General features: G+C 36.9%; 2 protein-coding genes across 4 annotated transcripts; both read right to left on the minus strand.

Annotated features, from left to right (window-relative positions):
- Positions 432-5,213, minus strand: LOC109849796 (beta-1,3-galactosyltransferase 7-like). The gene is made up of 11 exons (XM_020419676.1): positions 4,880-5,213; positions 4,346-4,442; positions 4,188-4,252; positions 3,915-4,111; positions 3,353-3,416; positions 2,349-2,421; positions 2,131-2,251; positions 1,657-1,744; positions 1,440-1,565; positions 1,243-1,352; positions 432-885 (listed from the first exon to the last, which is right to left on the minus strand). The coding sequence occupies exons 1-11, from the start codon at positions 4,981-4,983 to the stop codon at positions 698-700; spliced, it is 1,233 nt and encodes a 410-aa protein (XP_020275265.1). The 5' UTR covers positions 4,984-5,213; the 3' UTR covers positions 432-697.
- On the minus strand, positions 8,403-21,991 carry LOC109849974. Of its 3 annotated transcripts, XM_020419871.1 has the most exons (20): positions 20,664-21,978; positions 18,625-18,710; positions 18,138-18,518; positions 17,965-18,048; positions 17,422-17,886; positions 14,782-14,845; positions 13,344-13,491; positions 13,046-13,155; positions 12,730-12,966; positions 12,366-12,616; positions 11,783-12,004; positions 11,487-11,708; positions 11,350-11,403; positions 11,184-11,255; positions 10,928-11,068; positions 10,663-10,713; positions 10,424-10,483; positions 9,719-9,876; positions 9,496-9,649; positions 8,403-8,959 (listed from the first exon to the last, which is right to left on the minus strand). In XM_020419871.1, the coding sequence occupies exons 1-20, from the start codon at positions 21,535-21,537 to the stop codon at positions 8,792-8,794; spliced, it is 4,002 nt and encodes a 1,333-aa protein (XP_020275460.1). In that variant the 5' UTR covers positions 21,538-21,978; the 3' UTR covers positions 8,403-8,791. The 3 variants fall into 3 exon arrangements, 2 of the variants coding, with proteins under 2 accessions (XP_020275460.1, XP_020275459.1); XM_020419870.1 differs by having other exon boundaries at positions 9,496-9,876; positions 20,664-21,977; XR_002249290.1 differs by lacking the exons at positions 8,403-8,959; positions 9,496-9,649; positions 9,719-9,876; positions 10,424-10,483 and having other exon boundaries at positions 10,928-11,063; positions 20,664-21,991.

The following is a 23,386-nucleotide window of genomic DNA, read 5'->3' on the forward strand; positions in this document are numbered from 1 at the left end:
TAGTTTCTTTTCTTTTCTTCAAAAAAAAATGTGGAGTTAGAAAAAAGACAAGCTCGTGAAATACGTAAAACTTCTTGGTTAATTAATGATCAAAATGAAGAAGATAAGGGAGATCGATGCGAGTGAAATAGAGTGAAATCATGAAGGTTACCGATCAAAATGGATAAGATAAGGAGATGTAAGTGAAGAGTGAAATCATGAATATAAGGGCGCGTTTGGTTCGGGGGGAGGGGATTTTGGGAGAAAGTTGCCAAAGTTCTGATACTAATATTTCTCCGACACAGTTACAGGTAGGTAGCAAGAGAGAAGCAAAATATTTCTCGGGGAGGCGATTTTAGGTGAAAGTTGCCAAAGTTCTGACACTAATATTTCTCCGACACAGTTACAGGTATGTAGCAAGAGAGAAGCAAAACATTTCTCCGACACAAATATTGCACAAAGAATGGTTGAATCTATTAAATTTTAACCTGCAATTATCTCCGTACAGATTTCCCAAAAAAGGGAGCCCTCACAAAGTAGTATCTACGCTTAAAACACTAAATCAATGAATTAAAACTCTCCCCCCTCTCGGTAAATAAATATCCCCACTCATCATCTCATCTGTGTCATGATATGTCGCAGCGATCCAATTGGATCATGACTGCTCCCAGAATGAGAATTTGAGAGACGATGAAATCATAAATAAATTGAATATACACTACACTGTAAGAAACTCTCTCTTTTTTTCTCCCTCGTCTCGGAAGAGATCGCTCCACAAAGCTCCATCTCCTTCGCCGCATCTTTCATGCACATCCTTCATCCTCTCCACCGATTTGCAAATTCCGCTGCAGCTCCAGTCAAACGAAGCTATGCACACGTTCCCTGCCTGAGCTTTCCACTCGCAGTCTAGAGGGGAGAAAGAAGAAGAACAGAGATGGCACGAGATTACGAACAAATACATACGTGAAGTTGAACGATACACATGAAACCAACAAAATTAATAGACCATGTAGTACTGTTTGGAACTATCCTTGTAGTTTCATTGTCGCATACTGGACCCCAAGTTAAAACTCTTTTACCCTCATATAGACTCAATTTGACCCAGGGGCAATATCTGCCAATTTTTTACCAAGGGTAAAAGACCAAACAAATTAACCTGGGGGTCTATCTGCAAAAATGAAACTACATGGGTACTAACTAAGCTTGACATAGGGATACTACAGGGGGTCAATGTGCAATTAACCCAAAAAAAGGTAAACATACCTGGTGGAGTTCCACAACACATATTGCGCTCATCGATATGTTCCACTTCAAGTCCAATAAACCAAGCACCAAGGGATACATCTTCATTAGCATACTTGTGCAATATTGGCCTAGAAAGAAAATTGATGGTCTCAGGGTTAGACTCAAATTATGTTACATTATGTGAATAATAGAACCATTAAATTATTATATCTTACTGGTTTATTGAAATATATGTAGCCAGATCTTTTGATAGAGCATAGATCTGTCCAGTTGCATGACGGAAGTACTTGTTTCCCTCTTCTCCAAATTTCCAGTATTCAGGTTCATGGTACTTCACATTCCTACGAAGCACACAAATAGCTTAAATCAAACGGAACGGGAATAAAACTTCAAGGCAAATAGGTTCGAGGAGAGGGCAAGAAGGTAATTTACTTGTTAGAAAGAACTGGACCAGATTTCATACAACCAATATAGACTCTGGGCTTTGATCTGTGACGAGCAAGAGTTGCAGCTAGCATACCTGTTATGATAATGTTGAAGATACAAGCAAAGATCCTATTAACTTTTGCCCGTGAAAACAAAAAAATGCTCTATGCGAGAAAACCAAAACACATGTATAGCTTATTGAACACTTAATTAATACTACTATTTTTGACACGGGACACAAAGCAAATTATTAGTTATACAAAGAAAACCAAGATTGCTAGTCCTAATTAGGAAACTAAGGGAACAAATTTTTAGGCTTTAAATAAACTTAAAACTTTGGAAAGTGTAAATAACATCCACATTCACATGTCACTTTCTTCACATTACGACAAGACTTAGGGTATGTTAATAACATCATAGCCTTCCGTGAATTGGAAAGTATAATCTCTTTTAGGACCAAAAAATGATCCAAAAACTTACCTAAATTTACATGAACATCATCATCCACCTTGACGTAAAATTCAGCATCCCACTTGGCAACTGCGGTAGAAAAGAATATCTTTGTTTTGGCAGATAGTTCATGATAGCCTTCAACATGTTCCTGAAAATCATAAAGTTGCGTCAGAGAGATATTAGATGTTTTAATAAAAGTCTAAGAGTAGAAACTGATAACAAAATGGAGAAATTAAATTGCTTACCAGCCTAAGGAAGTCCTTGTGCTGAGATTCCTCCGCGTCAATTGCTCTATCTAGAATGCTGTTCGAAGTAGCACTGGGGAAGAAAACAGTGAGGGAAAAAAATCATTTTAGTATTATGCTTTTTTTGCCGATTATATTTAGTTAGTAACTTCGAAAGATTTCTCTCCAAAATATTTACAGACAATTCTTTTGCCATTGAACAATTCGATAGACAAAAGGGAGAAAGCATATATCACAAGAAAAACTAAAGTGTGCAACCAAGTGAGCTGAGACTCAGACATTCACTGGTTAAAATTTTCTTATCCTCAGTGGCAAGGAAAATTTTGACTTATTTATGACAAACTTATCAATACTTACACCATGACTAAAGCAAAACATGATGAGCTAAAAACTTATTGAGACTGTTCAAAATTTCTTATCCTCACTGGCAAGGAAAATTTCTACTTAATATGACAAACTTATTACGACTTACACAATGACTAAAGCAAGACATGATGAGCTATGAACTGTGAGAATCTATATCTGCTGTCTGAAAGCTAGAAAACACAAAGTAGAGATGCTCCAAAAGAACGTAATTAGAGTTGCTTCAAATGGATCACACGGCATTAGTTATTTATTGAAGTTCCAAGTTCAATGGTTCTATTAAAAACCTTTCCTTCTTTTTAAAGCTTGACTTTTTAAAATTAAGCAGAATGTTGGCTGGCAGCTTAAGAGCTTTGGAAGAAGTTGGATACAATTTATTAAAGACACAATGCACCATGTGCCGTGATCCTTATTCTCATGCACATGACTAAGTTTTTCATTTAGCTGTCATATTCAGTATCTCAAAGACAAAAAAATCCAATAATATCTGCTCAAACTGTGAATTGTTAGTATGGAATCTAAGTACTGTTTAAACCTAATAATTAGCTGTGAAGGAATTTCTTGAACAGAGTATATTTCTCATTTTAACGACAGCAGATATAGGGTATTTATAGATATACATTCTTTTAACAAAGAGGTACCTGTGACCAATCATGAATCGGATAACAATCCCCTTCTCCTCCTCTAGTTTTTGGAGCTTCTCACCTAATCAGACAAAAAAGAGGTTAGGACATAAAACCATAATTTATGCAAGAAACAGGAGACAATAGATAGGAAAAGTTCTACTGACTAGATAAAAAGAGCGGTCAAAGTGAAATCATTTATATATCTTAAACTGAAGCCTCTGCATATGGAATGTCTAGGTTTAACCTGAGCTATTGTTACACCAAATTTCAGGATAAAGGTAGATGTATCTAACTACAGCCAAAGTAAGAACTACACATCATTAGTTGTCCAACCTCAAAGTGTGATAAAATACAAAAGCTAACACATGCACAAAATTCCCCTTTCTTCTTTACACTTTCAGTTAGAGAAACTAATCACAAGCACACTCTTGACCAATAAACTACAAAGAAAACGTACTAAAATGCTAAAAGCTAAAAAACCATGATGTAATTCATCAAACCCCTTCAAGCATTTTCACAGCCAACATTCTAATTTCTATAGAAATACCAGTTGTGAAGATATAGTTAGAACTAAAACCTTGAGGCATCCAGGTCGCTCTAACTGAGTCTCGTCTTTTCCTGCTACTGAATGCAGTATTTATTCCAATAACAACAAAAGCCTTCTTTCTATCTTTTCCGGGTATCGGAGGGGAGCCATCCAAGCCTGTCAGCTCTTGAGAACTTCTTGCAGCTGCAATTTCCATTTGAAGTGTAGATATCGTCTTGTCCAAAGTCCTGAAGGTAATGAAATTAACAAAATGAAGCTAGAAATCCAAAGATATTGTATGGTTTCATAAGGTTCTTTACATACTGTATGGCTTCATGAGTCTTGGTCACCTCATCCATTACATTTGAATCTTTCTCTTGACCATGTTTCTGATAACCAATATGAAATGAGCGTTAGAGAGAAGAATATGGTGTAGATAAATAGAATTAAGCAAACGAACGCAGAACTTATTCCCAATCAACCTTTTTGGTTGTGCAATCCTCTGAGATGAGCTTAAGCTCTTGGTCTTGTCGCCGCCTAGAAATTATTTGTGCACTAGATTCAGAAGCTGTCCAGAATCTACCAATCAAAACAACCCAAAAAGTATACATAAGATACCAAAAAAGTGAATTATGCAAAGGGTATTAATATGTAATACTATGGATACAAATTAAGTATATATAGTCCATTGACAAACCCAGAAACTAACATTTTTCTCACGTGCAAGTGAATTATGCAATGCTGATGTTAATGTCAGTTTCGAGCTAGGGATAATATAGCTATCAGGGAAAGCAATCTTCTGATATTGCCAAAATTAGATCTTCTGACGGATTATGCTAAGAGAGGACATAAATAATTCCCAAAAAGAAACCCCAAAATTCCATCTTTCCCTGAACCAGACCTCAATTTCCTTCAAATACGACTAATTGCAAGATAAAAGCCACACCCATTCAGCAAAATTGGATTTTTGGGCGAACCCAGATCTCAAATTTTCAATTGATCATAAAAACACCTACCTATTTGTAAACAGCGACCCAAGGCCGAAGCTTGAGACGCAGAGCAACAGTATCCATTTCGCCGAGATTCGTCTATCACTGCTGCCGCTTCGACCCCTAATCATCTCTGTCTCTCTCTCTCTCTATAGAGCTGTTAGGCTTTTGTAGATGAGAGAGAAAATGGCAGCAATCAGCAGACAACGAGCTGAAAGGGGCGACGACGACGTCAAATAACGGCCTCTACGTTACGCCGGCGGAACAGCGTACCGTTTTGGTGGGGAATGTTCTCTGCTCTCTTCCTCTCTCTCTCTCTAATCGGGAGATTTTAAGCGAGAGAGTTTGCCGTCGATGATTTATATAAAGACTCTTCTGATGAGAGAGACCGAGCGTTTTTTTTTTCCGGACTGTTTTATCTGACTCAAATCTGACCATTAAGATGTTTTCATGGTAATTATCACTTTCTACTAATTACATGGTAAAAAAATTTATTTTAACTTAATTTATTATTATTCATAATGCTATCATAAAGCGAAAACATGAATCATTTTTTAGCCCCAAAAAAGATTATGCAAAGCTTCATGATTAAGGATAAAAATAGACGTCGCACGTATAAACATCCTGGAATGAGACTCTAATACATGTTTTCTTCTTTGTAATGTAACTCCCGACGAGATATGAGATGGATTTTAATAGTTTTATAGTTCATCATTCGTATTAAATGCACAGTTTCATTCTAACATTTGATTCAAGTTAAATATCAATATTTATTGGTACTGAATTAAATTGTCAACGTAATGGAATTTATTGAAAGATGTTAGGAAGACTTCATTTCCTATGCTTATGTAAGATAGTTTATTTATTATTTACTCTTAATGATGGGTTTGTAAAATTGTTATTTTCCAGTTTTTGAAGTATTAGTAGTGTATGGTAAACAAATTATATAAACCCAATTCATAGCAAGTTCACAATCACATATATTTAATGATATGTTCTCTCATATGCATGCATAAGATTAACGACTAGTATACAAAAAGGGTTTATCTACCACTCTCTCATTATAATAGGATGTTTAGAGCTTTAAATCTCTTCGTATCATCAATTAACCAATAATATATATTGACAACGATGATATCGTAGATAACAAGTAATTTTTCTAATATGTATCCATAGGCACTTATCTATTCCTCTATACAGATGGGAGAACCCAAAATTTACTATTCATGCTACAGCAACATTATTACTGTAACAAATATGAAACTGGACATTTTTTGTTTTTTGAAAAAGTATTACTTTAGCACACAGGAACACTGTAGTAGAGATGGGATACTATAGCAACCAAAAAAATCAAAAAATAAATTTATTATAACAGTTAAAACTGAAATTACTGTAGCGTGAAAAATTATGCTGCACACTAGTATTAGAGAATGAGAGGAACAGAGGGAAACTAATAACAACTGAGCTCCTCCTGACAATAAGTAACTGCCCTCATTTTCCGCATCATTTTATATATTAAATAACATGTGTAATTTTTTTTCCCCTAGTGGGTCACATGATAACAGTCACGTTTGTGAGTCTAAAGTTCGAATGATTACATTAGATTTCATGTATTTTATAAAGTAGGATGTTTTAGAAATTGGGAGGACGTTGGTTGGTGAGGAGTTAAAAAGAGTTTTGGAAGAGAGCAAAATAGTCTTGTCATGCTTGGTTGTAGTACAGCGTTGCTTTGGGCGCCGCGTGATTAGCTGCTCCAAGTCAGGCTTTTGTCAGGCTTTCAGCCTTGTTATTATGCAACCAAACGGGGCCTAAAAAGTAGAATCGTTGAAAATTACTGGTATATGGTCCTTATAAATTAGCTAATTCATCCTTTTTTTAATTTAAAAAAAATTGGGTTCTAGAAGGAAGAATTGGACAAGTTTACCGGTTGATCGTTTTCAAATTCTAAAGTATTACTCTATGTCTATCAAAAAAAATTAAGCACTCATAAAAAAGAGAAATTTTTGGAAACTTCTGGGGGGTTTCTTTTATACGGAACTTTCCTATTTGTTTCGTAGTGAAAGGGAAAGGAGACGAATTGTTGTGACTTTGTGAGAGTAATGTTGATTGTTTTCGAAGAAATAAGACAGCTAGCGATTTAACAACACAAATAAAATGACAAATTGCTCGGAAATCCCAACGCAACTGTGGGTTCTTTGATTACCTGTTGGAATAAGTAGTTGTTTGCCCATTAACTTATTAATAATTAATAAATGATGCTTACGAAGTTTCCTTGTCTGTATGAGATCAATTGAAGCACACGCCAAGGACTAAGATTCCCACCTAAGATTTTGTGCAGACTTTACTTGCGATGATCATGGGCAAAAAGTTACTTTTATCTTGCTTTTGCCTAAAGTAAATTTCTTGTACGGAAAGGCGAAGGCTTTTATGAAACATATTTATTCACCGTATGCGGTCATTCTGCTTCGGCTTAGATTCTGAAAGATGATGCTGAACTGAGAGAGCATGAACCTGGAATCTATCTTTTATCTTCGAATAAAACTTTCATCATTATTTCTTTAGGAGAAAACACAGCAGGATTTGTTTGTAGCTGGTAATTTTTGTACTTGATGCTTATTATTTGTTCTATTATGTGCAAATAATAAGCAAATCCCTTTCCTACAAGCGTTCATATGATGCTACCCTGTGAATGAACAGCAAAAACAAATCAATTATGAGGCAGATGGTATACAACTTCATCTGAGTTGTTCATGACTTCTAAATTGTCTTTAATACAGCATAAAAAAGTCTCACTTGCATCACCTACACTTCCAGTCAAATATAAAACTTGAACTAAGATTTCAAAATCCTCTTCCATTTTCCTACCGTAAACCAAAACAAACAGAAGCAAATTCCTCTTACCTCCTCCCGTCCCAAATTTACACCCAATGAAACCAAAACAAAAAAGAGTACACCAAATTGATAAGGTAGTGACTAAGCCATACTAGAAAAATATCTTCAAGCCCGCCCTCATCAAACAATACATCCAATTATACTCTGCAAGAAGAAATAAAACACATCGTCAGAAACACATGTAAAGAGAGAAAAAGCTTCCATAAAGTATATTCTCGCGACTCAAAACACATGTAAAGAGAGAAAAAGCTTCCAAAAAGTATATTCTCGCGACTCACCATCGTATTTCAAAGCCTTGGAACCTCGACAAAAATAACAGAAGTACCTCTGCATTCCACAATCACAAATATAGCAGCCTTTAAACCTCGACAAAAATAACAGAAGTACCTCTGCATTCCACAGTCAGAAATGTAGCGGCAAATAATATACAACGTTTTGCTATGAGTAGACTCTATTCTCCGAATGAGGAAGAGAGAGACTAGAAATATATAGAAAATCATAATAATAATAAAAAAGCGACCAAATAGTTATATAAGACAGAAAGGTAAACATCCAAGGCTCCTTAAGGCTCAGCACCACACATCTGAGAAAATACAGAAACTGTAGGATTCAGGTTAATTACTAAGTATTCACAGAAGGCATGGTAAGAATGTACAAGTAACTAAGAGAAACCTATATCTTTTTGTATAATGTTACAAGATCCAAATTTACCTTTTCAACCCTCAGCAGGGCTGCCGAGAAGATTCAGAACCAAACATGCCCTCCATCACATATCAATTAAATCTAACTCACCCTCTGTACAATTGCTCTCACATATATATAAAGATGATACCAAAACTTTGCGAACAACGATTGAATTATCAGCATCAAAGATTACATTGCCAAACCCAATTCAATCCCCTTATCCCTTTGCTCATCTTCCTTGGTGAACTATTTACAGGTGAGCACTTGTCTTTATAACTTACGAAAGAGGGACAACAACCTCGATCTCCATGGCTCCATCCACCACTAAGAAAAAATACACCAACATGTACATTTTCCTCGACTCTACCCACCAGGCTCTTCAGGTTCATGAGACTCTGGATCATCAACTACTGGTTTCTCTTTAGACAGACAACCAACTGGAACATAGACAAAACCTTTAGGAAGTCGTTGGTTCTGCATTGATGCTTGGAGTGAGGTCATCACTATCTCTTTGTGAAAAGTTTCTGCTTGCTGCACAAGCAGCAAAGAAAAATAATAATGAATAAATAAAATATAAATAAAGAATAAGCTGAGCTATCATCGCGAATGACTTGGCAAATGGATAAATTTGCTAAACTAAATACTTCTATTCTTCTACACAGAAGAATTACCCTTCACAAATTATTATTAATTAATACTGAATTAAATAAGGAGAAAAGCAATAACAAAGAACTCCAGTATATATTTCATTCTTTGTTACTCCTTTATTCCTTATATCTTTGATTCTTCGATAGCAACAAGCATATGATCAATTATTGATCCAAATCTAAGTGATAAAACTTTTGAAATAATCCTGAAATCTAAATATATTTTGATAGCTTCATGACTGATTTGATATGCAAAGAATAACCAGAGAAAAACATTTGGCTACAAGAAATATGCTCAAGCTCCCAGCTGTCATTGTAAGCATGTAAATCCTAGATGTCACTGAAACAATGTTATGATGTGTGGTGCTATTTCTGTCTACATTATAATGCTTTGTAAATAAAACAAGAAAATCATGCTACCTTCTTTGCCTTGAATCTCTTTTCTCCATCATCTGTTGAGTTCCGAAAAGAAACTGATTGTGTTCTATGTGGAAGTTGCTTGCCAGAATATGATGTCCTATCAGGGGCCTTCCGCTTAAATGATGGCCGAGATGTGGAGCTCTCATCAGTCTTCCTGTCCACATCCAATGAACGCTTAATGCGTTTTCCAGAAATTGTACTGTCAACAGTAACATCCTCAGACCTTTGGATTATTCCACTGTATGATCTGTTGTCAATGGAAGTGGTCGCTGACTCTGAGCTGATTCCAGGGGGACACAAGGAGCTCCTCATCAGTGCAGAATAAGCAACATAATCCCTTCTTGAAGCGAGTATGTCATGGGAACAGAGAACCAACTCTCTCTGGTTAAAAAAAACAAGTCAGAACACATGTATTCATACTTTAAACCAGATTCACAAATATCTGTGTAGGTGATTACAGGAGCTGTTCATCTTTTTAATGCCCTTAGACTGAAACTTACAGTGGAAATCAAGAACACTGCCACAAGTTCATGTAGAAAGAGTAGCTCATTTATTTTGATAGGGAGAGATTAACCCCATCAATTTGATACATTTGACAGTAAAGGGAATATAGTTTGTCAGGGAGGTTCGATGCCTAAGGTAAGGATACTTAGGAAGATTGTTGAAGTTTAAAAACCACCAGAAAATCTAATGCCAGCAGCTTCATTCTGGCTAACTAACGGGGGAATCTATTGCTTGAAACGGAGTTACATGATTATCCAGAGATAATAATAAACAAAACATTTCGCTTTCTACAAAAAGGTTCTAGAATAAACAAATGTGTTAAGGAAAATATTTTGTAGATACAAATCTTACAAAAATGAAATGGATTGCATGTAACAAATTCACCCATAAATTTTGACTACTCAAACTACTTGAACAAACCTACCTTTATTTTTTCCCTTTTGACGATTCGCTCACAAAGTATACGCACTTTCTCTAGTTCAAACTGCAAAAAATAATAATAATGTAAGACAGGCAACTCCAGCATTTCTGTTACTCAAAACAAATATGAGGTTCTCAAACAAGAAGGAAATTGAGAACTGTCTCCCGTAAATTTTGCTAACAAGAATGAAATTGATTATTCTCTTTCATTATATGAGTATTTTGCAATATATTTACACATACCCGAATTTGTTTAATACCCTTCAGCTCCTCAGCTCCATGTTGAGTATCAGCCTGTGGATTTTCAAGGAAAGAATAAGCCCAAATGAACAGTATACATTATATGAATTTTATGAACCCCAAATAAAATAACACTTCATTCAACAATATGAGAATATCTCCATGACAAATAGAAACTCATGTTTATTCGAATGAAGAATATCCTTTGTAGTCTGGTAGAGTTTAGACAAAAGATGAAAGAGAAATGTGAGATCAAAGAATATTTGACCTTCTGTCTCTGTTCGACACTATGCTTTTCACAATAGGCCTTGTGGTGAAGCCTGCCACCAACAGCCTTCACATTCATGTAGAAGCCAGCAGCTCTAGCACAAGAAGGGTGGAAAGTGACTTGACAGTGTCCATAGCTGCACTGAAAGAAAAGAAAAAAAAAATCAGTGAGTACAGAACAAAAGATGTTCAGTCAATTTGCACTTGCTTCATGTTGTCACAAGGAGAGGCATAATACGACAGTCAACAGATCAAACCTTCGAGCAAATTCCAAATTTCTGCTGGCAGATAGAGCAGGTAAGCACGTCTGTTGCTTTGGAAATGACATCCTGAACCACAAGTTAAACGATGAGTCAATCGTAAGCAGAATATACTACAACAAATAGATAATCTAAAACATAAGTCAATGAGCGAATACAGTACCATTCCATCTACAAGATTTTGCTGTCCCCTCCTGAAAGTTGATTCCAACATCCACTGGAAATAGAAGAGCTGTATTAACTCCATGCAGACAAAAAACAACAAACATTTCAAAGAAAAGGATGGATGTATTTTGGTACCTCAGCACAGAAGGCATGAACCCATTGCCCATTTGTTGCCTTACGGAAAGCACCATAACCACCACCGCACAAACCACACTCAATTACCAAACACGACCTATCTCTATTTTCAACTGTTTGATTTCTGGGGCTTCCAGAGTGCAGCATCTCTTCACACAACTCACATTTCCAGGGGCCAACTGGATCTTTAAACTTACGATAACAGTCCAAGTGAACTGCAACCTGCCAACAAGTTCTGTCAATAATAGTTTCAGATGAGAAATAACAAAAAGACATGCAGGAACACATTCACAAACCTTGCAGCTGGAACACACAAAGATCCGGTTCAACAACGTTTCAGGTCGTCTACAGATGTCACAAGACAGTGCATTGTCTTTTGGAAATTCTGGAGATTGGAGACCGCCAGAATGTTTATCTGGTGAAACTTTAATGATAGCAGACCTTGTGGCCTCCTTCAATCGTGAACGCGGAAGAGGCTGTCCAGATCTCCCAGGAAGACCACTAACATTCTGAGGGCTCTGCATATAATACAAAGAATAAATATATAGACATTATCAGCTCATGCGAAAAGAGGTAACATGTGTTGGCAAACATCAAAGCAAACAACTGAAACAAACCACATGCACGCACACATATCCAAGTTTCCAACCACAAACTGCCGCCCCCCCCACCACCAAAAAAAAAACCAAAAAAAGCACCCAATACACACACACAAAAACCAACCCAAACACCCTGCCCACTCACCCACCCAAAAAGAATAAGTGCGTCACTTTTTATTCAATTTCATCCCAGACAAAGGTCCCATCATCATTTCTTCAAGTTCATTGCATTATGTGTGTGTGTGTGTGTGTGTGTGTGTAGAGAGAGGGAGTATAAAACCTGAGGAAGAAAGCCTATCTCATCACTTCCATCTTTTCTTGGTAGAGGATTCCTAGAAGAAGAAGCAGCAACAGCTGCAGCTGCAGCAAGAACGGCCTGAGCTTCTTGGTGCCTTCGCTCTTTCCTTCCACGTTTCTTCAATTCCTTAACATCACGGAGGAACTGATTGACAAGTACCATGTCCCACCGATGTTTCTTCAATACCTCTAGCTCATGTGGAAGTTGTTGTACTACCCTTCCTAATAGATCATCTGCATAACAATATCAGAATAACCACTCAATATTGAAGGAAGGTCTATTACTGGAAAACTAATGAACATATAAACTTAAACAAAGGTCTTGAAACAAGGTTGCATTTTCTCACCAAAACCATGCTTGATTGCAGAAGCACTATCGAGTAGCTTGTTCTGCAAGTATAGCATTTCCCCTTCAACTTCATCTTCTGGAGATAATTCCAACATCCCAATTTTATTTACTTGAGCCAAATGATCGAACTGTCCATGATCCGGTACATGGTCCACATGTTTGCAAACAGGAGACAAGAGGTCCTGATTACATGAATCGCTTGCATTGGAAGATAAAATTCTGTCCTTAACCTGACCTGCAGATCAAAGACCAATGTAACAGAGACATATCCTATATAAAGATCAGAACCATGCAGAGCTTCAGTATAATATTACCATTTAATTTATACTCTCTCCTTTCAAGCTCAGGAAGCACACTCTTCTGTACTTCCATCAACCTTTCCTGGATGTATGGGTGAATATAACTAGAGCAGGATCCATCAATTCTGCATCAAAGAATATTGCAAGTGCTAAGGAATGCAATTAGGCTATCATGAATACCGCAATCTACAGAAGACAGGTGATTGCAAAAACATTATACTGTTCATAAAGGCAACTGTCTCGAAAGACTCGAGATTGGTAGTAAGAAACATTACATCAGCACTACATCAGCACTGAATGCTGGTAAACCCACCTAATTTTCTTTACAGCACCATCTTGAGGGACATCAATCTCATTGGCTTGATCTTCATCCAGTTTCTCAGATAACACACTTTCGGTTGCACACTCAGGCTTATGTTGTGTCTCAGACAACTCATTCTTTTCCACTGTTGCCAAATTTCCTGTCAAAAACATGTTAAAAATATGAATTATTTGAATCAAATAAAAACAACACGTGAAATTTAAATGGTTGACTTCTTCCGAAGGACTCAGAAAACCCAGCTGGTCCCAAAGGAAAAAAAATCCATGGGTTTTTTTAAATCCTCAGTCAGTTTTAATAGCCGACTAGAATGTATAATTGTTCTACAGGCAACCACTCAGTGAAAGAAAAATATCTGATTCAGAAGAGGTTTTTCCCAAAAAAAATTCTTGGTAAGAAATTGGCTCATTCTTGTTTACTTTTTGGTGTTGGACGAAATGCTACTACCGCCAAATAACCATTACCAGAAGCTCGGCCACTCCACAGGAAGAACTTGTGACAAGTCTTTTAAATTTGGTGAATCCAAACAAAGGGCAAGAGTAATAGTTGCATAATATCTGAGACCTGAGTTACTAATTCAGCATACTTATCTGCGGCAATACTCTTCAATGCTTTGTCAGAATATCTAATGGCTTGAATACCTGCTTATGATCATGTGACACTACATGTAAATGCCTTTTCCATGTCATGGGAGTATTTGAGTTCTTAAATCATCACATATGATAATATCATAATACACGACCCCTAACTATATCATGGTATGTACATGTGTCAATGGAGAAGAATTTGAAGCTCTGTAATCCAGTGAACCAACAAATCAGACCGCAAACTATCAAAAAAGCGCCGATAGCTTACATGACAATGGTATTCACATTATTCACCACAGAGTTCAAAGATAATTATAACATCAGAAAATGGGATTGTTAAAATATTCACTCAGATTTATTCACAAGCTTTCTGTCCATTGATGTTCCTTTAGTCTTTTCCCAATATAATTATCAAGTCAACTCTGGAACTCAAATCTCAGATCTCATCCCATAGTATTTGTCGACAGTTATCAATGATATCCGATGGTTTTGGTTGGGATATAATATGCATAATTAAAACCCAATGAAATAAACGGATGTGTCCGTATCAGCTAATACTGTGAGGCTTGCAGCAAGGTAAGGGACTTATTGATTGATAAATGCCATGTATCTTCTGATAAGAAGATATGAAACATAACCACGTATTTTATCCTCATGCTCTTCTGTAGGTCATAAGACATAAAGGTCAATCAAAAGAAGAAAAATAATAGTCTAAACTAGAGGGGTACATAAAGAACATACTGGATCATGATGTAGAATCACATAGAACCAGCAGATCATGTGAAAGCATGTGGTGATGTGAATGTACGTATAACAGCTAAGCAAACAGATTTCGTAAGGCATACCTTCTACTTCAGGAGGTAGAACCAAAGGGCCTGAACTTGGCAATGAACAAGCATCTTCAATCAACTGATAAAATCAAATTGAATAATTAAATAAATCTCCATCCACATCCTAAAAGAAATAATTCAATATTCAATGCCAAAAATAGTCAAGTGTAGTAACATGAAAGTAACTAATAAAAAAATTGAAATTAAGTATCCAGATATGATTCAGTAGAGACTAAAGGACAACCCAATTATCATCATATGGTATTACTAATCAAATCCATATATCATAACAGATCATAATCCTTTAAAAGATGTAACACAAGACTGAACCAAGAAAATAATATATCCCAAAAAAAGTAGAATTTTTTTCTTCAAATTACACTCTTGCGAGATGATTCGAGCTTGTGAGAAAACCGAAATGAAATGTCAGAAAGATGATTTCCATGCCAAATACAAAACAATAGTTGACCTGCAGTTGACAGAAGACAAATAAGAAAGGCATAAGCCTTCTGGAAAGAATCTTTATGACGAGAAAAAAGAATAGGGGAGTCTAGAAGCACAATGTGGTTGTGGATGTTCCATGAGAGATATTGGAACAAATGGAAAAGCAACATCACAATCATTAGCATCATCCAAAAGTTAATGTCCCAGAAAAAGGACTTGGTGGCAGTTACGGAAACATTCAGGAAAAGAAATCATCAAAGGATTAACTAGATTATCAGGATTGATGGTCAACCTGATGTCAAACTCTACAAAATAAGGTACACTTAGATAATCAACTAACAGAACAAGGGAGAGGGCCTCGTCAGACCACATGGATGGGCAGAATAGGATATGTGTGGACGCGCGGGGGGGGGGGGGGGGGGGATGGGTATGAGGCGGCAGCTCATTTTACTAAATGAGCTACCAAGCGATAAGAGTGGTGAGGTCCACACCTTTTGATATGACAAGGGGGGTCTTCCCACATGGCCATCTCTTGGTAGCTTACGTATATATATTTATATAAATATATATAATATACATATGCACATATCTACATAAGTAATATATTATATATATATATATATATATAATATATATATATATATATATAATATATATATATATATAATTATATATATATATTATATATATCTGTGTGTGTTGTGTGTGTGTGTGTGTGTGTGTGTGTGTGTGTGTGTGTGTGTGTGTGTGTGTGTGTTGTGTGTGTGTGTGTACATATAAGCACAGTGCAATTTGCACGTCAAAGAGTTTACCCAATATTCATCAAAAATTATGTATATATGTATGTGTGTGTGTACATATGTATGTATATAAGTATAAATATACATGTATATACACATATATGTATGTATGTGTATATGTATACATGTAAATACATGCATATAGTGCGTATATATTCATATATACATATGTATGTGTACACAAAAAGAAAAGGATATTGAAATCAAAACGGCTACAACTTAAATAACAAGAAAAAGAGCCACAAATGACAATAACTATTTGTTTAACCCATAAGAATCTGACCACAACAATTAATTGGCATTTGAACTTACCAAGATTCAGATCTATGCACAGGTATGATGGTAATGAGCTCTTGACTGAAAATCTACTATGGTAATGAGTTGGACTAGGAGCATATGGCCTATTCTTGCACTGATTATCAAAGGTGTTATAAGGAAGCTGCCACGTTCGGTGTAGTTTTATGTATTAATGTGACATGGGGTGGCAATAAGATTTTAGTTGATTATTGGTGTCAAGCTCTAACCATGGAGTAAGGTCGACAAGGACAAGGCAAGACCAATCAAATTAAATTTATATGCAAGTATTAAAATAACCAGCACCATTATCACTAACAATTCAAAAGACATACCAGATTAGGTACATAAAAGAAGTCTACTTGTAGTTAAGGTTGATCGGGAATAGTGTATTGGCTATGACAACAAGCTCATCTTGTTACTGGACTAAAGACCTCAAGGCTGAAGGCTAAACTGCAATTAACTCTGCATAAGGTGCTTCCTGGAAAGATATTTTTATATATCTTTTCATTCTTTTACTCTTGACAAGGAACTGATCCATTACGGATTTCCTGGTTGACTTGGAAAAGAAACCTCCAATCTCAATAACAAGATGGTGGTGGTGGTGGTGGTGGCAAAAATGATAAAAGGAAAAGAAGGGAAGTAAGAGAAAAAAGATCCATCAGATAAAAACACGGTGCAATTGCACATCAAAGAGTTTATCCAATATCCATCAAAAGTTAAGGTGCAGGAGTTGTGCACTATTACAAGTCAAGTAAGGTGGTCTTACGTCCCATTAAGAGTTTATGCAATATCTACTCAAGCCATTCAAAGATTTATAAATGCTGAAAAGGGAAAGGTAAATTAGAAAACTATAAGAAAGAAAATAATTAGAAAAATAAACAAGAAAACTTTTAAGTCAAAATTCTAAAGGAAAGAATATAAAGCCAACAAAATGTGCAACATATCTAATGATACCATCCCCAGACAGCTATTTACAGTAAGACATATCAAGTAAGATTATAGAATGACTCTGTTAGGTTGTATAGTTATACCTATAATTGTCAAACACGTCCACACGAACACACATAGTCATTGGAGATAATAAATGCATGGAATAAAGGAAAAAGTGCATTACCGTTTTTAGTCGGTCCTGATCTTTACATTGACTTTGATCAACAATTGGGGATATATTGCCTGCAGGATCTTTTGCACCATCATTCGTGTGAACAACCGTATCTTGACCAATCTCATCTACTAGTTCTTCATTAGAATCTGGTTGAATTTTTTCTTCAGATGTAACTACCAACTTATCCTTCTTTAATACCCCATTGCTGTTCTTTGCTCTTTTATGTGATAACATAGACTTAACAGAGTGGGCATCAGCATTCTCAGGATCTGGGACTATAATATTGTCTGGAGTATCTAAACCTGATGCATTGGCAACTTTTGGGCAATCGACTCTTGCTGCTAAACTACCTGATGATATTGCGGAGCCATTCCAAAACTTCAGATGTCTAATACCAGCAGACACATATGCATTCCCTTGAAACCATTTGGCTATTTTCGGTCTCAAATCAGAAGGGAAGGATGAGATTTCGCCCTGCCAATGAAACTTAGATAAGCTAAAAGAGAAATATGGATTTCAAGTGAGTAAAGAACAGAAAAAAGTTGGGAATACCATGAGAGCTGTTTCCAAGGAGTCAGGAGAGATGCCTATTGCCGATGCAATGTCACCAACAACATATTCGCCTTGAGCAATTAGCTAAATAATGGAGAAAATTTTAAATATAAGTCTGCATGTTTATGAAACAGCCCAATATATGTTCGCAAAAGAAATAAAGCCCTAAACACCTTTTTAACAAATGGGATAAGAGTAGGACTATCTGACAAACTGTTCTCAGCCTCATTAACTTCAAAATCTATGTTCTTGCTTGACTGCATATCACCATTTTCTGCGCTCAGGTTCATAGATGAACCATCTTCTTCAGTGGTTGCCTCATTCTTAATGACTTCACTAGAAATTGAACTTGCCACTTCAGCTTGTGTCACGTTTTCCTCTTTAACTTTGCAACTGAGTCTTAACTTAAGTGGCTTGTTGGGGAGCACAGTTGCAGATGGAGGCTTTGCACCCAAGAAATCATCCCCAGCGGTCCGGGTAACGTTTCTAGTGCGCAGGACACTGTCAACATCCTGAGAAGTTGAGTGCTTTGAACAAAAAGCCCGCAACTCAACCTACACAGTTTGTCAAGACAATCATTTATCAGCACTTTTAACTAGAATAAACTAAAAAATGGACCAAATATCTACAGGTGAAAACCAAAAAACCATAAATACTAACATTATCGCATCCAAACTTCCCCCAAATCTCCATTAGATGTCTTGCCTCCCTTGCACAATAAGGATGAAAAGCTGTCCTGCATGTTCCTGAAGCATAACCCAGAAACATGTGATTTCACCTAACGGATATATGGGGATTCAAGAGAGGAAACTATTCAATAACTTGAAGAAGGAAGGTATCTACAACCTAGAACCATCAAAATCTGCAGCTCATATGCATATATTTCATGAAGCAAAAAAACAAATACAATTATACAAGAACACCAAAAGTTATAGCTTGAATGCAGCAATACATCAATATACATACAAAATATATATACAAGACTTACATACGTATATAAGACCTACGTATGTAGACTTTTATAGTTTCCTAGAACAAACTAATTATTGGTTTGTCTATCAAACAACAACGTGGTAGATCTCTAAGGGTGGTCCATGATGTGAATTGTGATCTGCACATCATGAAATTTGTGAAAAGAATTGTGTTTTTCAGGAGCTCTAATAGTTTGCTGAATGGTACCAAATGAATGGCATTTTAATACAGAAGAAAGAGGTCATTTCACAAGTGTCTAATGACATACATCAAGATGAACAACATGGAACATCTATATGAAAACAAACTTTTAGTTTGTTCTCGGAAAAAAAGAGCTATGTTGCCACTGATACAGACGCATATACTATTTATATACATAGATGCCTACATATAGTGCATTGTTAAGATGAAACAAAAAATAAGATACTAGCACTCAACAGAAGGGGATACAGATAACACAAAAATGCTGCATCAAGTTGTTGCATTTGAGTTGTAAGTGGAAAGGAACAAAATTTAATCTCATAGCACTGTACAATTAAAATATCCATCTCACTGTCACAGTCAAAAGCAATAATGAACCAAAAAAAGCATCATTACATATTTTAAGTCATAAGCCCACATTATATACAGTACCACAGGAAAAATGAAAAGTGTGAAGCATAATGTCCTGTCTGGAAAGCCAATATGACAGTTGAAAAGTAAAAATCAAGCCTTAAATGACATCCATACAAATGGATAGATTTCACATGCTATTCACATGCAGGAAAAAGCAGGTAACCTTCAACAGATTGTAGCAACAAAACCAGACATATAACGAATGTTGGCAGCAAATTTTAACAAAACATTGCGTGCAGTAACACCTCAAGATGAACGTACTTGCATTTCCTTGATGATGACAATGTCCTCTTGTGACAAGACACTATCACGCTGTCACTCACAAACTAGATATTTTGATCCAGTAGAAATTCTTTTTGGGTATTTAATGGCCAAAATCTCAACAGTCACATGATTTCATAAATGGCTAAAAATGAAGTAGAAAACTGAAGAGCAAACATGTCACGGGAGTTCATGAACGGAACATTGATTCATGAACGGCATCCAAACTCTAGGCAATGTGCTTAAGGTTGAAAACAGAAATATGACAACCTGAAGATTGGGGTGAAGATTTTCTTCAAGCTTGTTGGTAGAGCATAAAAATCACAATGACAGACTTGGTTTTAAGCATCAAGCACTAAAACAACGCCTAGCACATAAAAAAGGGATTTGACCTTGAACTTAAGGATTATATCTTACAAAAGAAAGTATAAAAACATTGTAGCATCAAAAGATTCAAAACCAAAGGTATAATGCATTGGTGGCAGCAAATTTTAACAAAAATTTGCGTGCTGCAACACATCAAGATGAATGTACCTACATTTCCTTGATGATGACAATGTCCTCTAGTAACAAGACACTACCACACTGTCACTTACAAACTAGGATATTCCTTCAAGTTTCTTGGTAGAGCGTGAAAATCACAATGACAGACTTGGTTTTAAACATCAAGCATTAAAACAACGCCGTGTACATAAAAAGAATTTGACCTTGAACTTAAGGATTATATCTTACAAAAGAAGTATAAAATCATGAACATGCCTTACAAAAGAAGTATAAAATCATGAACATGCCAATGGACCTCTAATCTTTCTAATGGTATGGCAAAAGGAGAGCAGTCAACAGAAACTTACCGGAGCTACACCGGACACACACACCATGTTTCACCTTGCACACGTTACAAACCATCTTTGTCTTCATCTCCGTAACATCCACAATATTCACAACTGGCTCCATCGTCTTAGTATCCTCCACATAGACATGAGGTGTCCATAGACTGCAGAACAAGTGTGCAAACTTCTTTTTCCCTTCATTATTAAGATCCCCGCCAACAGGTTTCAGAGCACCACCTTCCTTCGGGCAGAGAATGCAAGGCCTCAAACCTTCGTTTCCTCTCTTATCATCCCACGTTTCCTCCACATGCTTACACCAAGAACACACCCACTTCTCAACAACAGCTTCAAGAATCCCATAACACTTCTTATGAACCAAAGCACCACATGAACTACACGAAATAATTTTGTTCGATTTTCCTCCACTCTCCCCTAAACAGCATACATGACAGCGAGCAGAACCCTGCTCAGAGTGCGGAAGTATCAATAACTGGTCCAGGCCAGCATCACTTCCCAGTAGTTTTCGCTTCTTTGTAGGCCGCAGTGTAGTGAGAATTGCTCTATGCTTCGAACCCAAAACCCAATTCATAGACGAGCTTTCATCCTCATTCGCATCCTCTTCTTTTACTTCTGGAATGGGCAATGTACTAGTTTCAGCGGTACTTAAGCCCCCAACACTGTCTATTTCCATAGGTTTCTCCTCCTCCTCCTCTTCTTTTACTACCTCTGAACTCACCCCCACTTCACTCCCACTAAATATAGCATCTTTCTTCTCCAATTCTAAAGAACTATCAAGAACCGGAATCGAAAAGCAAGAATCAAGGGAATCAAGCAAGCCTCTAGGTCTCAGACTCTCAATATCAGCTTCAGTGATTGGGCGAAAGTAAACCTCCATCAAATCCCACAAATTCGGCGCCTTTGACTGCTTCGAAACCTTCGGAGCAGCGTCGACAGCTTGCTCGGCATGGGACGACGAGGACTTCTTGAACTTCCTCCGGCCATCGGAGTACCTGGCCGCGACGCCAAAAGGCAGCGTCGTGGGTCTCGAGGCGGCCTCCTCGGTGTCGAAGGGGCATCTCTCGGCGAGAGCCTTGAGAGCCTGAGCGCAAGATCCACGGCCGCCGGCATCGCTGCCGTCGTCGTCGACGTTGCGGTCACTCGTCCGCCTCTCATCGGAGAAGCCCTAGGGCTAAGGGTCTGGGACGCTCGCGCGCCGCGGGTGGTTAGTGGCCGCCGGGGCTAGGGTTAGGGTTAGGGTTAGGATTAGGGTTTCGTATCGATTTGGGATTTTTTTTTTTTTTTTTTTTTGCCCCCCGTTTTCGGGTTCGAGGTTTTTTTTTTTTTTTTGGGTTCTATTCTCTGGCTTCGATTTCGGATCCGAGAGAGAGAGAGAGTCGGTTTTTGTTTTTATTTATTTTTTTTCCAAGGGACTCGTGGGCTGGGCTGAGGTAGTGCGCGAGAAAAAAGATTAGTTTTTCTAGGATTTTTTTAGCTGTTTACCCCCATATCAATCATATTTGTAAATTTACTCCCCCTTAACTTTAGGGTTGTTTCACGTAACCTCCTAAACTTTATTTACTTCACATAAACCTCCTGAACTAATGTGTGTCTTACAAAACCCCACTGAACTTTAGCTCATCTCACCTAACCCTCCGTCTGTAATTTGCAAATAACTAAAATTTTTTTGAAAGAAAAGAACTAAACTTTCAGGGTAGGAGTATGTTGTCTTTAAATGTCAAGTGATAAAGTTTGGAACTTTTTACTCAAATATATTTTAGTTATTTACAAATTACAGACAGGATTATATGATATAAGTTAGAGTTCATGGGGGGTTTTGTGAGACAACCTATAGTTCAGAGGGTTACGTAACTTTACTAAGTTTAGGAGAGTTTTGCGCAACACCCCCAAAGATTAGGGGTTTTTTGTAAATTTTTAAAATCCCTAAAAACTTTGTATTGTTTTCTACAAAGAAAACTCTTTGAACTTTGTTTTTCCAACTAAACTTTCTAAGTTTTCTCATCAAACATTCAACCAAAGTCTATAAATTTTGAACCATAATCTCCTATCTATAATTAGTTGTAACTGTAGAGATTGGCGTAATGACGTCGAAACCACAAAAACATCTCTATAATTGAACGGTTTGAACGAGTAAACCATTCTGAAAACTAACCTAAATTCTCACAACTTTCTAATTTCTGAAGCATGATTAATAGAGAATACATGAGATTTGAAATCACTAAACAAGAAGAAGAAAAACAAGAATCAAATGGTCTTATTTTGGTATTTCCGTGTGAAAGGGGGAAAAAAGCTGAGAGGCATGGTGGGAAAAGCCGATGGATTTTGCAGGAAAAACTATGGCGTTTTGCCCGGAAAAAAAAACAAAGTTTCATAATGGCAAACTGATGAAAAGTTTTGGAGATTTTGCGAAATTGCCCTTCAGCAAATATGTAGATTTGGCGGGTGTGTTTCGAATATGGTGGATTAGGGGTAGATGACTAAAAAACTTTTTTTTTTTTTTTGATGAAGTTTGATTTGGGACCGAGTCTATCTTTCGTAATGGCTTCGGGCTGGTTTCATTAAAAGGGCCCCACCCACGTTTTTTATTACTGTGTGGACCCCGCGGGCAGCTGTCAGGTATTGCGTTTGTTGTTGGGTGTTGATTTTTCCCTCCTTTACTGATTTGCGCGCGCGCGCAGAGCGAAGTAGAAAACCCGAACCCCATGAGGGCCCGTTAATTACGCTTT

The sequence above is a fragment of the Asparagus officinalis genome, chromosome 7 (genome assembly GCF_001876935.1).
Source record: "Asparagus officinalis chromosome 7, Aspof.V1, whole genome shotgun sequence".
In the NCBI taxonomy this organism is placed as follows: domain Eukaryota; kingdom Viridiplantae; phylum Streptophyta; class Magnoliopsida; order Asparagales; family Asparagaceae; genus Asparagus; species Asparagus officinalis.

What these genes read in the sequence shown, in the direction of transcription:
- LOC109849796 (XM_020419676.1), bottom strand. Translation starts at nt 4,983, where the DNA reads ATGATTAGGGGTCGAAGCGGCAGCAGTGATAGACGAATCTCGGCGAAA. An exon ending in ACAAGGACTTCCTTAGGCTG is followed by an intron (nt 2,252 to 2,348) that starts GTAAGCAATTTA and finishes TATGATTTTCAG; the next exon opens with GAACATGTTGAAGGCTATCA. An exon ending in GGTCCAGTTCTTTCTAACAA is followed by an intron (nt 1,566 to 1,656) that starts GTAAATTACCTT and finishes TGTGCTTCGTAG; the next exon opens with GAATGTGAAGTACCATGAAC.
- LOC109849974 (XM_020419870.1), bottom strand. Translation starts at nt 21,537, where the DNA reads ATGGAGGTTTACTTTCGCCCAATCACTGAAGCTGATATTGAGAGTCTG. An exon ending in TTATCCCATTTGTTAAAAAG is followed by an intron (nt 18,049 to 18,137) that starts GTGTTTAGGGCT and finishes TCCATTATTTAG; the next exon opens with CTAATTGCTCAAGGCGAATA. An exon ending in ATCAGGACCGACTAAAAACG is followed by an intron (nt 14,846 to 17,421) that starts GTAATGCACTTT and finishes TGATTTTATCAG; the next exon opens with TTGATTGAAGATGCTTGTTC.